Raw genomic sequence first — 14265 nt, 5'->3', positions numbered from 1 at the left:
GTTGCAAGAAGTTTTTCCTTGGGCGTCGAAAAGCCCGAATCAGGCAATTGGCTGACCAAGGGATGGCGCTAGTCCTTATCGGGTAATTATCAGCTGTGCTAGACTGTTTACGGCAAAAGAAGTGGCTGCTTTAATGATGACGTAATAAGTGTCATGTGATGGTTCGTTTTGCTGATTAGATAAAGAGAAAAGTTTAATTTCTTAATCAGATAAAAAGCAAAGAAAAAGGAGAAAGAAAAAAAAAAGACATTTCAGATAAGAAGACGAAGAAGAGGAAGAAGAACAGGAGGAGAAGGAGAAAGGACAACGCATCACCTCCAAATGCGACCGCATATTTGCCCAATTACTAACGGTGGTCAGATGTCATGCAGGCAAAGAAAAAATCGGATGACTGGGTCCCCTCATGTCTTACAGTTTATATCGCGGGGAAACAGACAAGAAGTATATGCAGTATTCTATGCTGTTCGACCACTCATGTTTTAAAGCATTTATCCGCCGTCTCCTCGTTTATTCCCACCCTCCAACTAGTATTCGTTGAGCTTCAGGCTCTTTCCCACCAGGCGTCGGGGAGACGATGCCTTGCCGTCCTCCTTCTCACCCGTTCTCACTTCTTTGAGCGCATGCAGGAGCATTCCCGCATCGAAGAATCCATCTAGACGCTCCAAAGTTAGTCATCAGATAGAAAAGAAAAAAAAAAAGAAAAAGAAAGAAGAAGAAAAGATTAAAATATGAGGAACTGAACGTACAGCCGCCCATCCCATCGTCGTCACCACTCTCCATGCCATCCATGTCGCCCAGGGATTCCGTCCTGATCACTCTTCCCTTTCGTTCGGACTTCCCTGCGGCCTGGTTCTGTGCGGAAACGGAGACGGTCGCCTTGCGTTTCTCTCTCGATTGGTCTGTTGCTCGCAGTAATTTGCGGATCTCAACCAGATATAAATCCAGCGTGTCCATGAATCTGCTGGTCTGTCGATGTTTAGAGGACGCGCAGATGGATATAGTGTCCTCCTTGATGATGTATCCAATTCCGAACCCGTCACCGGACGTCGGTCCAAATCCAAAATGTCGAAGTGACGGGTTCCCACAGTTCGATGTCGAGAGAATTGTGTTATTGATTCTCTCCCAGCCTGGGTCGCTGAACAGCGCAGGTGTCCTCGGTGGCTGACGGCTGCTGCGGGAGCTGGGCGTGCTGATATGCACCTCCTCTGGTGTATCAACTGCGGACGACTGGTCGTCTGTACTAACCAACACCGCAGTGCCATCCCCAAAGGACCTCTGCCAAAGACAGTAGAGTGCGTAAAGATGCCTGTCCTGGCCCAATCCCTTCGAACATGTCCTCGTTGAATCTACATGTTTCTCACACGCCCTTTTCAGGGCCTTCACCTTCTCTATCGCCGGGTTATCGCCCCAAAACGTCTTAACAAACTCCGTTGATTCGGCGGAGACTGTGCGAATCGCCTCCGTCCTTCCGTGCAGGAAGAACTTCGTCATCGCGGGTTCATACGTCGTCTCGATACGTCCGTACAGCCCATAATAAGCTGCTTGGAACGCCATCTGCACAAATGCATCTGGCGAGAAGCCCATGCTAGTTATAAAATTCTTCCCATACCCGGCGAAGTCCAGGGCCTCGAACTCATGCTGGCGCAGCAGGTCTGCGAGATGAGATTCAGCGAACCGCAGAGCCGTACTTAATTCAGGCCCCATATCCCATTCGAGCTTGTGAGGCGTCGTACTGGCATCGTCTAGACTGTTAGCCGTGTTGCGTTTGCATGGTGTAGGGCTGCTAGATGCCCATAGGCTCGGTGCTTGGCCGTTGATAGTCCTGGCAAAACGAAGGATGGTATCCGTGTAAACATCGCTAGCAAAGCGAAGGACGGTATGACCATCCACACCAGTATGTTCAAAGTTAATCCCTGCGCTGCCGTTTTTGCACACGATAATCTGTAGCTTATCGTACCATCTGTTCATGCACGTTCCAATCTGCACCCCTCGAACAATCTCACTTGTGCCACAGAGCATGTTTCCACAGAGTTCCGCCACGTTGGAGGGCTCCGTAGAATCTAAACAGAGAACAAACAAGGCAGTGTCAACGATATTCAGGCATTCTGCATTGTTTGAGGTGGCATCATGGGTCAAAATATCTCTCAGCTTTGACCATACTTTCCTATTCTCTGTACTCAAGACACCTACAGCCCCTTTAGCCGCCTCCTGAGCTGGTGTCTGCTGTGCATCATCAATAATCACCTTGAGATTCATCGAGATATCTTTTTCACTCATCAGGTGGTCGTTGTTTTCATCCAGGACGTCGAACCAGTAGAACTGACCCCGGCATAGTACAACGAGATGTCTCGATGAAGAGTCTTGACCAATCACGCATCCATGAGGTGTTGGAACTCGTGCCGTTCCAAATAACCGCGAGTATTGGAACATGCAAAGCGGTTTGCCGCGTACCGTATCCGGTGCAAGCTCCTCTTTGCGTACGGCACGAACAAACGACAAGGCAGAAACAACCAGGGAGGCAGCTCTCGTTACTTGATTGTTTCTTGCTGGTGTTGGATCGTCCGCCAGCAGAAAGAACGGGTTCAAGTTGAGGACAACAGCTAATCAACCATTTTAGTTTATTATGGCCCTGGTTATGAGGGAAGCTTCAGACAGGTCTTTCTCACGGTTATCAAAATTCAGATAAGAGTCATACCCTGTTCCGGCAGTCAGCTCAGCACACAATTTCACCGTTGCCATTGCCAGTACCTACAAAATTGTTCTATATAGCTGGACTTTGAAGTAGCATATTTCTTCAGCTTTTCCTGAAGTTCAGGCCCTTCGACCTCCATGAATTCTTTCACTGCAGCTTTTGTTGCTACACGTTCTTCTGGGCTCTGCAGTGGGGCTAGAGTCTCCAGATACTTTGCACAAGTCGACTCGAGGTCTGGTATAGGTAGCTTGGGCAACGAGTTCTGGTTCGCAAAGGTAATCCCTTTGCTTTCGGCTGGCTCGTCTACATTGCTAACTTCTCCGTCCAGGGGAGTCTCGTTGGATGTTGACATATCTCCGCCGTTGTTGCCCATGGATCTAATTGTGGGTGATAGTTTAGGAGAAGGGGAGACTGAGCGTCTCTGCGTATCGTTATGAGAATCACCAAGGCACCCTATACGGCTGAAAACCTGGGATGCCATGAATAAGTATTGCACCAAAGAAACAGGATTATAATAATTTTTCTTTTTCTTTCTTAAAAAAGGGAACCAGGTATCGAATAAATCGAGCAAAAACTAGAGTAGGGATGGATAAAGCCGTAAAGCACTGTGGTAGAAATAGTGACAGTCATGGAAGCTAAATGACGGCATTTGGGGCTATTTGCTGGGGTTATATATTTTCATGGATAGCGCGCAACGGCAATAAAGAGGTAGCGACGAACACCAACTAAAGGGTATTGACGAGAGAAATGTGATGCAAGGGATGATATATATTTATGGGATATTAACCATGGTGCATCCTCGCCGCTTCACAGAAACGGAGCTCGTAGCCAAACCCCGCGGCTGTGACCCACGAGATGAGATCACGAGCTTCTTCTCTTTCGCTCAGCTTCTCTGGCCGTCCATGTGAGCGTCAGGTAGCAGCGGAAAGGGTTGACAAGTGTGGAGGGTATGTAAGATAGATGGCACTGCATGTAAAGTGGATGGCATCCCCCGAAAGAGAACTAGCAGGCGAGAGCCCAACTTGAATTTGTTGTATTGAAACTTAAGAAAAAGCCGTAAGATGCCATAACTTACTGCACTCACTTTTAATGGATTATATGTTAATATGAATATTATCCTGTACAGCCTTCTAGCGTTATTATATGCAGAAACAAAAGTGATGCAGCTAGTAAATAGATATCATCATGAACTATCTCATGCTTGCCGAGGATGGAGTCGGGATGGCGGAGATGTGCGAAGGCAGCATTTCTTTAAGCGCCTCCCCAGCCTTCACGTAACTTTGCATCGTAACCCTACCCTGCAAGCAAGCACCATACCGTGATTTGAGGGTTACACTGCCCAGTTATCACTTCTACGATACAATAACATGTAGGTGAAATGGAGATATCTAAATTAAACATCTGCAGTAATGCCACTCTCAGCAATAGTTACATAACTATATCTAACAAGTGAGGAGAAAGATAGCTATATCTATATTTTTCACAGTTTCTCCCTTCGCCTAAGTGCAACCTTCTCTCGTTCTTTCATTAGACGTTCCGCAAATTCCGGCTTCGCAGGAGTAGCAACCTTATGGTGCTCTGCTGTTGCGTACACGATCTTCCCGTCTACTGATTCTATGACACCACGAAGCATCGCCATCGTTCTTCCGTGTTGCAGGGTGGTACATTTAATTCGAATTGTAGTTCCTGTAATCACCCGTGTTAGTAACAGCAGCCCCAAGAGCCTAGGAGAGATCAATATAGCTGCTGCAGACATACCAGTCGGTATACCCTTAAGATAGGACAAGTTCAGTGAACGTGAGACGCCTTGAAGGAAACTGCATGACATTACAAAGCCGCAGAAAGGGAAATTCATCAGCGTTATTAAAGCAAAACGGAAGGGAGAACGACGTACTACCAGTACCCGGGCTTGGTTATCGGATTCATAGATATAGCAGTGCACATATCTTTAATTGAATGGGTGTATTAATTGGCCGCCTCTCGTAGTGACTCGAAAAAAAAAAAAAGGTAGGCTAGATGAAGGTCTCAACGCACCAAAGATCACAGCATAAGCACCTCCATGCATGACTCCTACATCATGATACTTGGTTAAATCCCTTCTCTCAGCTGCTATACAGTATCGAAAAGAAATCAAGAAACATGGAGATGTTAGTACCATTTAAATTTGACCAGTATTCCGTCACATCCATCTCCCAAGTCGCTCCCCCTGAAGGGTCGACATCAATGAGGCGGATATCTTCAAAGAACTTTCTATCATAACCCTGTTGGGGAGAGGTATCAGTAACCATATTCCATTTAATAATAGAAATAACGATGCAATTGTGTGCTCCGACTACTTTTCGGCCAACAGCATTTTATGAAGGGTATTATATACTTGATAGTTCTTCTCTATGGTTAAGTCTCCATACCTGTAAGAACGTCAGTACCTAGAGGTTAGTTGATGGATGTATGTCCAAGAGTTGGCTTACACCTTAAGGAAAGTCTCGACTGACTCCCTGGCCCTTTGCTTTGCTTCAAGGTCTGTCATATCCCGATGCGCCAACAAAAAATAGAGAATTATACAATGAAAACTCAAGAAAGTCGAGAGAAATTTTGGGGGCTATGGGCATATCAATGTATGAAGCAAGTTCTTGGAGAGCTCGGACGAAAGGTTGTTGCCGCGGCAGAATTTGACCGAGGCTATATTTAACTACTCAGTGCCTTACTATGTAACCTTCCCAACCTTTTCCATGCATGAAACTAGCTAGTTATCGCTATCACAGGGATAACCCGACCAGCTTTTTCAAGAGTTTTACTCAAGCTCAATAAAGAAGCCAAGTAGGAATATTAGTTCTAGATCCAGGAATGACATATCCTCCAATTAGAGAACAAATTTACTTATAACTAACATTGATCCCACGACCTCATTAGCAAATGAGAGTAGGTATAGAGGATACTTGTGAAATGTCATTTATGTGTTTGAGAAGCAGTCAGTTATTCGACCGCTGAAGTACTAGTAGTGTACCGCAACGCCCCGAAGGCACTGATAGGCCATAGGCTGCGGTCTTTGCATCATAAAGCAAGCTCTAGTAAGATCATTTCTTTAAGATTCATCGTTATTGGTTGTAAGCAGCCTGGGTGTTTAATATATTTATTGGCAGTTGTTGAAAGGCGAGTCCGCACCAATTGGTGGTAGAGAGACTGGTTATATTTGACATTTCCACATTTGGGGGTGCAGGAAGCTCGTGCCCCCTTTTTTGACACGGATTAACTATGATCCATAAACTCGGTATGGATGACTAAGCGACGATCGAAGGTACCTTGGATAAAGCTTTATAGGAGATGAAGAAGTTTAGGAGATAAACAAGCAAGCAAGCCACGCCGTAGTAACATCCAAGCCTTGAAACCTAACTTTCAAATCTTGTTCCTGGATGGCGGCTGTCAACTTGCCAACGTTGAAAAATGCGCACAAGTTTGAGGGATCTAAAGAAGCCGCATATCTTGCTAGCCTGGAAGTATGCGAGCACAACGTGCGCTCCCTAGAAGATCTTGCCGTATATAGGGTATATTCTCCTAAATACATTATCTGTTTGCCTGTATTATTTTTGTTGCTGACTGCAGTAAAGGTCGTGCCTATATATCCGTATCAAGGATGCTCGCCAGTCACCATGTCTTACTCCATCCTTAGAGCATTTATATGTCTGTCTCCACTGGCTCACCAGCATGCAGCACTAGCTTTGAAGTGTCCCACTTCCCCCCATAGTGATACCATGAAAACAAGGGATAGAAAAAACTTTAGCTAATATTAAGGCAAAGCCGCTATCGAGGCTATTGATAATTCAGTGGCGGATGTCCCAAGTTGATGGCGGTTTGGCCTTGTACACCACCAGCCGCCCCCCTTGAAAGCCTGAAGGATAAAAAGCTGGAGCGTTTGGTCTGCAGAAAAGACCAATTAAAATGAAAGAACGATGAGAACCATACTTCCATCCTCACTCGTTGGACACTCGAAAGCACAATTGATGAAGAAAGTCGAGAGATGGGCTGGTTTCGGACTACGTAATTGGCTTCTTACATTCATAATACCCACCAGACTTTGTCTCAACCTTGATTAATCTAGCTCGGACCCTCTAGCTGTATGGAATAAGGGTAGGGAATTAACTTGGCAGGCGTTATCTTGTGTTGCTTCGGGAGAACGCTTCCGCGACAGAAAGTTAAGGTGATATTACTCGCAGAGATGGGAAACTGGCTTGAACAGCCTCTGCATCACATAGTAATACCTTCATTTTCGTGGTGCCCTCACATTCAACGTTCATACAGGGCATAAAGTTCTTGGCGTATACGTTCACCACCAGGTCTACGACGCCGATATTGTCGAATAGCAAAGCAGAATGCCATCCTGCCCCATGGATAGTAGAGCCTCGCCGGAATCTATCGGTACATTTCTTTCATTCCATTCTCCCCCAGCCTACGCTGCTTGCTCAGCGCAAATTTCCTCAAAAAACATACTAATAACCCCCCTCAACTCATCGTGTGGGCTTCCTATCTCCACATCACGAAAAGGTACCGCACATCACCCGAGCATATTTTGCGCCTTACCCTCATCGGTGTACATAGAGAACGCATATATACTTCTAGATTTACCGCCATGATGCACGCAGTAATCGCTAACACCAATGATTAAACAGTGATTCCCGCCAATATAATAGCAGTCGCGGTAGAAAGTGCCGTCTCGGAGGCTCCATCTTTCAGTGCAAGCAAGATCTTTGAAGAACAGGAGAAGAAAGGTGGACAAGGCAATCTTGATAGCTATTACGGATATATTTATCAGGCATAGCATGCATATGAAGCTAAGAGCTGGGCTTCTTCATCGCCAAGATACACTTCAAGGCGGGACTGGGATGTTCTATGAGGTCCAATCCCCCGAGTCTGCTATACCAAGGTGTCTTTCGAGTATTGATGCAGATAAGCTTGCCCAGCCCTGCTGGCAGGGAAGACTACATTGAGTTCGCCCATTCTAGTGGACACAACACTATCGGTATTCCCCTCCACCTTACTCCCGAGTAAGAGATCGAGATGAGTGAACCTGTCATCACTGGGTGGAGCTTCCATGCCAATGAAGATGGGGTTGCCTAGGGCAATCATTCTTTGGGACTTCCCTATTACCTCGGAAACCGACATGGCTCTTACTATGTAGTATTTCGAATATACACGGCCTAAGACTCGCACGCATCACGATCCCGTCTGGATATTTAGCTAAAAAAGAATATAGACTCGTTCATGAAGGATAACCCTTGAAGATGTCCATCTAGATAGGGCTTACCTCGTTCGTCTTGAAGTTGAGAGGCCGCTCTACGCAATACAATAGCATCCCAATCGCTTTCTATGATTCCAGTTGCTCTTTTATTATTTCCACGAATTCCTGTGCAGCAAGACTAGCCATAGCCCGACCGTAAAAGCCGTTTCGAGTTTCTGACGATCCCCCGTATTCTATCAACCTTTAGGGGCCATGAACCGAAACGATTATCCATGAAATGAAATTTGGCCCAACTGGAAGGTATACAGCGCCATCCTAGTCTAGTACAGCCTGGACGCGGCCCGTGGGTTTGTCAATAAGGTAATTGAATGGGGCGAGATCCTGGTGGGTAAGGGTGACGGGAAGAGCAGCGAGATCATGTAGCCGGGGTGGGAGTTTGCCGATGCAAGCAGATATGCTGCTTCTGAGAGTTGTGTTTCGAAAATCGTAGTTATCGACTATATGGTGGATTCCATCAAGAGTGGAGGTGAGTTCGAACATGACACTATCGGATATGGTAGTGTTCGCTCTGGCTCCCCGACTACCAAGGTCTGCAAGGTCCATGAGAGTCACCATCTTCTTCTTGAGCGGCAGTTTAAAGTCCTCAGAAGACATTAAGACACTGATATACGGTGTCCCTTCTGTAAAGGGTAATGTATACACAAAGAGCCCTTCATGCCCTGGTACGTAACCATAGGCAAAATTGAGCCATGGATGCGGCTAGCCTCAGTGACTCCTGAGAGGTCTTGCTTTTCTTTTCGGAACTGGATGGCAGCGCGATGGTCAGTATGCGTAGAATGAGCATGTAATATAGCGGTATAGCTCATGCTTCCCTGGAAAGGACTGGATTGAACGTCTATCTTTCCGGTAGTGTCGGGAAAAAGGATTGGTGCAATATGGTGCAAAGCGAAATGGTGACCTGAGAAAGGTTTGGCGGTGGCTCGAAAAATTGAGACATGACGAATCTCTGGTAATTATCCATTGTGAAAACTTACCCTCTCTCTACGCATTAGATTTACCCATTCCACCAGACGCGAAAGCAAGGAGTCTGAGACGAGCCTCCTACGGCTGCTAGGGACGACTTCACTATGTTCTGAGAAGTATTATTCATCCAGTAACCATGTGTTTTATTGGGTGTTTGTGTAGATGCGAGGGCGCGCAGCAAATGCGGCATTAAATTTCTAGAACGGAGCGTGGCTGACATAATTCGTACTTTAAAGCGGCGAGAAGAGGCCATCTATAGCGTCTCGCACTAGCAAGCTCTTTTCCCGACTTGGCACGCTATACCAGATCGGGAAATTTGGTGACGTCTAGAGAACAAAGTACACAGTGCTTACATACATACTATAATAGCCAGCTTGCTCTATAACTGCACTATGTAGTAGTTATATACTCCGTACATTCAGTAGGTGTATGGAAAGCGCATAGTTCGGTGTGATGATAAAGATGTCGGTGAGAATACTAGTGGGACTGCTGAACGTGGGATAGATATGCACCTACCCCAGCAACATCCAGAGAACAAGGCTGGAGAAAGTCATTCCCCTTTGGCATGCTCATGCCTATCACCAAAACCCCTTAACTGATACTCCGTACTCTTTGATCATGATTGTCGACGTTGGTTGTGGTGCTCCTCTCTCAAAGTTGGCCCGTCTGGTGGAGCCAATAGTCTTTTACCCCTTTTGCCCCACAAACTCAGTTTTTCTATAGATCGCAGATCGCCAAAGCCACATTATTCTTTTGAACCCAGCGCAAAAAGACGATGGCGACGACAGTGATATCCCGCAGGTGGCTATGAAGAGGAGTTGGGAAGCCCAAAGCGAGTGATGCTGCTGATGTTGTTGTTGTTGTTGTTGTTGCTGTTGCGACCTATACGCTACAGCTGGGATTCACACCGTATATCCAGGGCGGCAAAAGTGATGTATATGGCAGCAGTGTGTGTCTTCCGGATCCTGGGAGCAAAGACCTCCCGTTGGAATAGGTTTTGGGCTATTGATATGAAAAGTGACAAGGGGAGTGGAGCCGGAAGTGGGCTCTTGCAGACGTGACTAGCAGCTTTGCAGACGTGGACTACCAGCTTCGGGAAAATGTCCATAGTAGTGTCTATGCGGATCGAATATGCGGCGAATAACACGAAAAGACAACGGTTATTCTTTTTATTTTGGTCGCACTAGAGGGTACGCCTCCAAAAAAAGGAGACACGAGCTGTTGCCTGGATCTGCAATGACGGGTGAGTGAAGGGTGACATATCGAAAGAGGGCTGGAGAAGGATGGAAAACATAAAAGGATGGCAAAGCCCTTCTGGGTACAATTCTATTTTTTTTCTCTTCTATCCAGCAACCAACTTGAGACATTCAGTCATTCCTTCAATCTCTTCCAGTCTCTTCAGTCATTTCCTGCTGGTTCCCTTTTCTTTTCCTTTGAAACCACATTCCTTCACATAACAAACTCGAAATGCGTTTCTCAATCGTCTTTTCGGCCGTGATGGCCAGCTCTGCCATGGCTGCCCCTACCATTGTCGGTGGAGTAGGTAGCAATGTCCCAGGAGGAGCCGGCCCTGTTAGAACTGTCAACAACGTCGCTCCAGGAATTGCTAGCCGTGATATTGTTGGTCAAACCGCTGGCCAGACTGTTGGTGTTGCCGGCGGCGCTGTGCATGGAGCCGCCGGTGGTACTGTCGATGGTGCCACCAACGGAGCTGTCAAGCGTGATATCGTTGGCCAAACCACTGGTGGAACTGTTGTCGTTGCCGGCCAGGCTGCCCACGCAGTTGCTGGCGGCACTGTCAACGGTGCTACCAACGGAGTTGTCAAGCGTGACTTTATTAAGGGAGAGACCGGGGACATCAATGTTGCCAACGAAGTTACCCAGGGCACCGTCGGCGATATTTCTGGTGGGGTTTTCTCCCGTGATATTGTCGGTGGAGCAACCGACGGGACCGTCGACGTTGCCAGCGGCGCTGTCCAGGGTGCCGCCGGCCAGACTGTCGGCGGTGTTACGAACTCTGTCAGACGCCAGCTACCTAATGTGAACGGAGTCACTGGTGTTGTTGGCACTGCAACTGGTCTCGTGGGTAATGTCGTTGGCGGAGGTGCTCTCGGTGGAGTCGTTAAGCGTGTGGAGGGTGTTAGTGGTATTGTCGGTACTATCTCTGAAAACACCCTTGGAAGAGCTGGTAGCATCGTTGGTGCCAACACCGGCGGTGAGGCTTTGAAGACTGGCTCCAGCGCAACTGGCCAGGCCATGAACGTCGTTGGAAACATGGTCACACCTCAGAAGCGTCAACTTCCAGCTGTCGGAGGTGTTACTGGCACTGCTGGTCAACTTGTTGGCTCCGTTACCGGCAATGGTGTCGGCAACGTTGCTGGTGGTGTTCTCGGCAACTGAACTCAATGAATGCGTCAAGAACGGTGCCGCTGACATGGCAAAGTGCGTTGGCTCTTCTCTGTAAGTTCTCCCTTGATTTAACTATACTGCTCGAAGCAACAACACAATACTAAGGCATCTATAGTGTTACAACTTTTGCCAGCGTCCCCCGGGATTTTGAGATAGCACAGGTCACCGAAGAGTCTACTTCGACCCGTTTTTAAAAGAGACTAGGAATGCATGATACTTTGATGTTTGTTTATACCTTTTAAGGATCGTTCTGTGGCTTTTCTTTTCTTTATCAGCCTCAGAGGTTCAGCTCATCTACTTGATTATTAATTCTTTCATTTCAATGACACGACTCATCCATTGTGTTTATTCTTGTACCTTTTTTGGCCGTCGGATCGTTTTTGAAGAGAAAAAATCGTTCTTGGTATATACCCGAAAGTGGCAACGACGCTGTGTTTGTACTCATATTAATTAGACATAAATTTCATTGTTCACGATTTATCTTTCTTCTACAGCTACATATCAGTCCTTAACGGGTAGATAATAGAACCGGGGGACCAGAGGCGCTATATGTAATAGGGTACCCTACCACTAAATCGATATCTTTTTCTTATCATAATATGTGGAAAACAGCCTGATGAAACCTCCATGCTTATTATTCGCTCGAAAGAGGTAATGGAAAGATTTATATAGTAAGAGTCGGCTTAGGGGCAGCTAGCGTGCATAGAATTAGATACACTGGCACAGATTGTGTCAAGTTGCTCAGCCAGGAACACATAGATCATGTAAATATTTGTTTCAATTGCGGGTATCAGTTGCCTCCGTCGTCTCCAGAGGCTGGCCTGAGGCAGCGCTTTGGGCCATATATAATAATGCGGAGAACGATATAGACAGGGAAGTCTGGCAGATCTTACTGGGGAGGTTATGGTCACCACCCTTGTTCATGATGAGATTCGAAGCATGGGACCTCTGCAGAGCGAGAGTTAAGCTGGGACGACCCCGTGAAAATATGCACAACTAATATTACTCCGTATATATACGAGCTAAGCAGTTCAGTTTGCTATATTGCGTGTGTGGAACTGTCTATCATGACTGTTCACTGAGTTAAGGACGTGCAGAGCAATCTCGGCTTCACGTTTGAGAGGCCCATGACCCACCGCCAGCTGTCCATACATAGTAGATATATACGGACATGCCATGTACTTACATAGTACGGAGTACTCCATACTTAAATAAGGTATTATGTATGTATGTATATGCAGCAGACGGGAGCATACTTGGTGGCTCAGGGGTTTGGTTTTACGTGGTATACATTCTCCCTTGATGTGAGCCCTTTTGCAAAGCTCCTTCATGAGAGATGTGGTTTAACTGTACGACAGTGACAGCCTCAAATACTACACATCTTCATCATATTCTCTTTCTCCTTTTTTTTCCCCTTTTTATCATCGTCTTCTTCCTCTTCTTCCTCTTCTTGTAAGTTTACATAAGTTTAACTTTGGTGAAACATCCTTGACTAGGGTTGGTATGTGTATTACTGTAATATTACACAAACAAGTACTTATAATTTGCAGTAAATTTCTAATAATTAAAAGTACACTCGTATTTTAAAGCCACCTTTGTATGAGACAATACCGCCCTCTTCCTCCTTCGCCCAAAAAGGCCAAATTAACGTCCAACTTTGAACTTCAACGAAAAATCGAACTTCTTCGCATTTTGTGGCTAGAAGAAGACCTTGAACGGAGCATAGCTATTAGCCTCAGAAGACGAAGAGAAGTGACTAAGTAAGCAGACGGGATGCTCGATATACAGCTCTCTCGTCCTCCCATCCTTCGCGGTAGGCGCCATCAGCCTTGTTTCTAGGGGGATTGCATATAGCTAACGCAGTATTACAGAGCATAGTTATACTTAATACGTATCCGCTGTAAGTTACTGCTGCGACCCCAGCCTTGATCTCTCTTTCTTCCCAGGTCATAGAGCCCTATACGAGCAGCGGTATATTATATCGATATAATTCATTTATATATCACCAGGACCCTTTGGTATGATAGACCAACAAGCACGCTCTGTGTGTTATCAAAAAGATATATACACACAAGGGAAGAGGGAAAACGACGCTTTTTTTTCCTTTTTTCCTTTTTGCTTTTGTGCTGCCCCTTTCAGGAGCGATTGGTGTGTTTCGCATATTCTTGGTTCCTTACGGTTTATTTATATTTTTATTTTATATATTTTTTTTTTCGCTTCAAGCCCATCCAAGACAAGCTCGTATCCTTCCATCTTCCTCCTCAGCTGTCCCCTGCTTGCAGCCCTCCTTTTGTGGCTGAACAGGCCGTCGTTTGCGTCTCCATCTTTCATCTTACGCCCATTCTGGCCCAAAGGGGTGGCTACACAACAATTACTTTACTTTTAGCAATCACGGGTCATATCGTGGCCCTGCTAATCTCGACCGCTCAATACAATAGGAGCAACCCGAAATAGCCATATTGCGCTCCCTGAACCTCAACTCTGATACATCGACGTGGCCCTGCGGTCTTGTCCCCCGTCCCTGACATCGCATATTGATCGCCCCCGCTTCTCGCCCTCCTAACACCTATTGAGTCTTCTTCTTTTCCATACTTGAATGGGGGCGGTTTAACAACCAACTGTTACCTCTCATTCGACAGATATTCGGTCTATTTTGGACTACGCCCAGTAGCGGTTTTGCGATTATAGCTGAAACAAATTGCAGCCCGGATAATTCTCACCATCGAGGGGATCAAAAGCTCGGACTTTCTTTCCCTCTCCCTCAGATGCTTCATATCACAACATCGATAGACCCGCCTCTAACATTCACGTCCTACCAGACCTGATCCCGATCCCCCTTTTTTTTTCGATTTTTTGCCCTCGAAGAACTGAACACAGTTGTTGGCATACGGTCGAGGTCATTGCGAAG

The 14265-nt window shown here is 46.3% G+C and overlaps 5 protein-coding genes across 5 annotated transcripts; 1 reads left to right on the top strand and 4 right to left on the bottom strand.

Annotated features, from left to right (window-relative positions):
• Positions 1-524: 524 nt before the first annotated feature.
• Positions 525-3173, bottom strand: MCYG_01251 (carnitine acetyl transferase; the record flags this gene model as incomplete). The annotated part of the gene is made up of 4 exons (XM_002851101.1): positions 525-652; positions 747-2600; positions 2667-2696; positions 2753-3173. The coding sequence occupies 4 exons, from the start codon at positions 3171-3173 to the stop codon at positions 525-527; spliced, it is 2433 nt and encodes an 810-aa protein (XP_002851147.1).
• A 999-nt stretch (positions 3174-4172) lies between these two features.
• MCYG_01250 (conserved hypothetical protein) lies at positions 4173-4980 on the bottom strand (the record flags this gene model as incomplete). The annotated part of the gene is made up of 5 exons (XM_002851100.1): positions 4173-4378; positions 4451-4509; positions 4587-4638; positions 4727-4801; positions 4848-4980. The coding sequence occupies 5 exons, from the start codon at positions 4978-4980 to the stop codon at positions 4173-4175; spliced, it is 525 nt and encodes a 174-aa protein (XP_002851146.1).
• Positions 4981-7241: 2261 nt separating this feature from the next.
• Positions 7242-7849, bottom strand: MCYG_01249 (uncharacterized protein; the record flags this gene model as incomplete). The annotated part of the gene is made up of 2 exons (XM_002851099.1): positions 7242-7477; positions 7726-7849. The coding sequence occupies 2 exons, from the start codon at positions 7847-7849 to the stop codon at positions 7242-7244; spliced, it is 360 nt and encodes a 119-aa protein (XP_002851145.1).
• A 391-nt stretch (positions 7850-8240) lies between these two features.
• MCYG_01248 (uncharacterized protein) lies at positions 8241-8579 on the bottom strand (the record flags this gene model as incomplete). Its single annotated transcript, XM_002851098.1, has 1 exon — positions 8241-8579. One exon carries the CDS (start codon positions 8577-8579, stop codon positions 8241-8243), a length of 339 nt encoding a protein of 112 aa, XP_002851144.1.
• Positions 8580-10445: 1866 nt separating this feature from the next.
• Positions 10446-11348, top strand: MCYG_01247 (uncharacterized protein; the record flags this gene model as incomplete). The annotated part of the gene is made up of 1 exon (XM_002851097.1): positions 10446-11348. One exon carries the CDS (start codon positions 10446-10448, stop codon positions 11346-11348), a length of 903 nt encoding a protein of 300 aa, XP_002851143.1.
• Positions 11349-14265: the final 2917 nt, after the last annotated feature.

This window comes from Microsporum canis, genomic scaffold (genome assembly GCF_000151145.1).
Source record: "Microsporum canis CBS 113480 supercont1.1 genomic scaffold, whole genome shotgun sequence".
In the NCBI taxonomy this organism is placed as follows: domain Eukaryota; kingdom Fungi; phylum Ascomycota; class Eurotiomycetes; order Onygenales; family Arthrodermataceae; genus Microsporum; species Microsporum canis.
The sequence above is the reverse complement of the archived record's forward strand: the minus strand, read 5'-3'. Positions and strand labels throughout refer to the sequence as shown.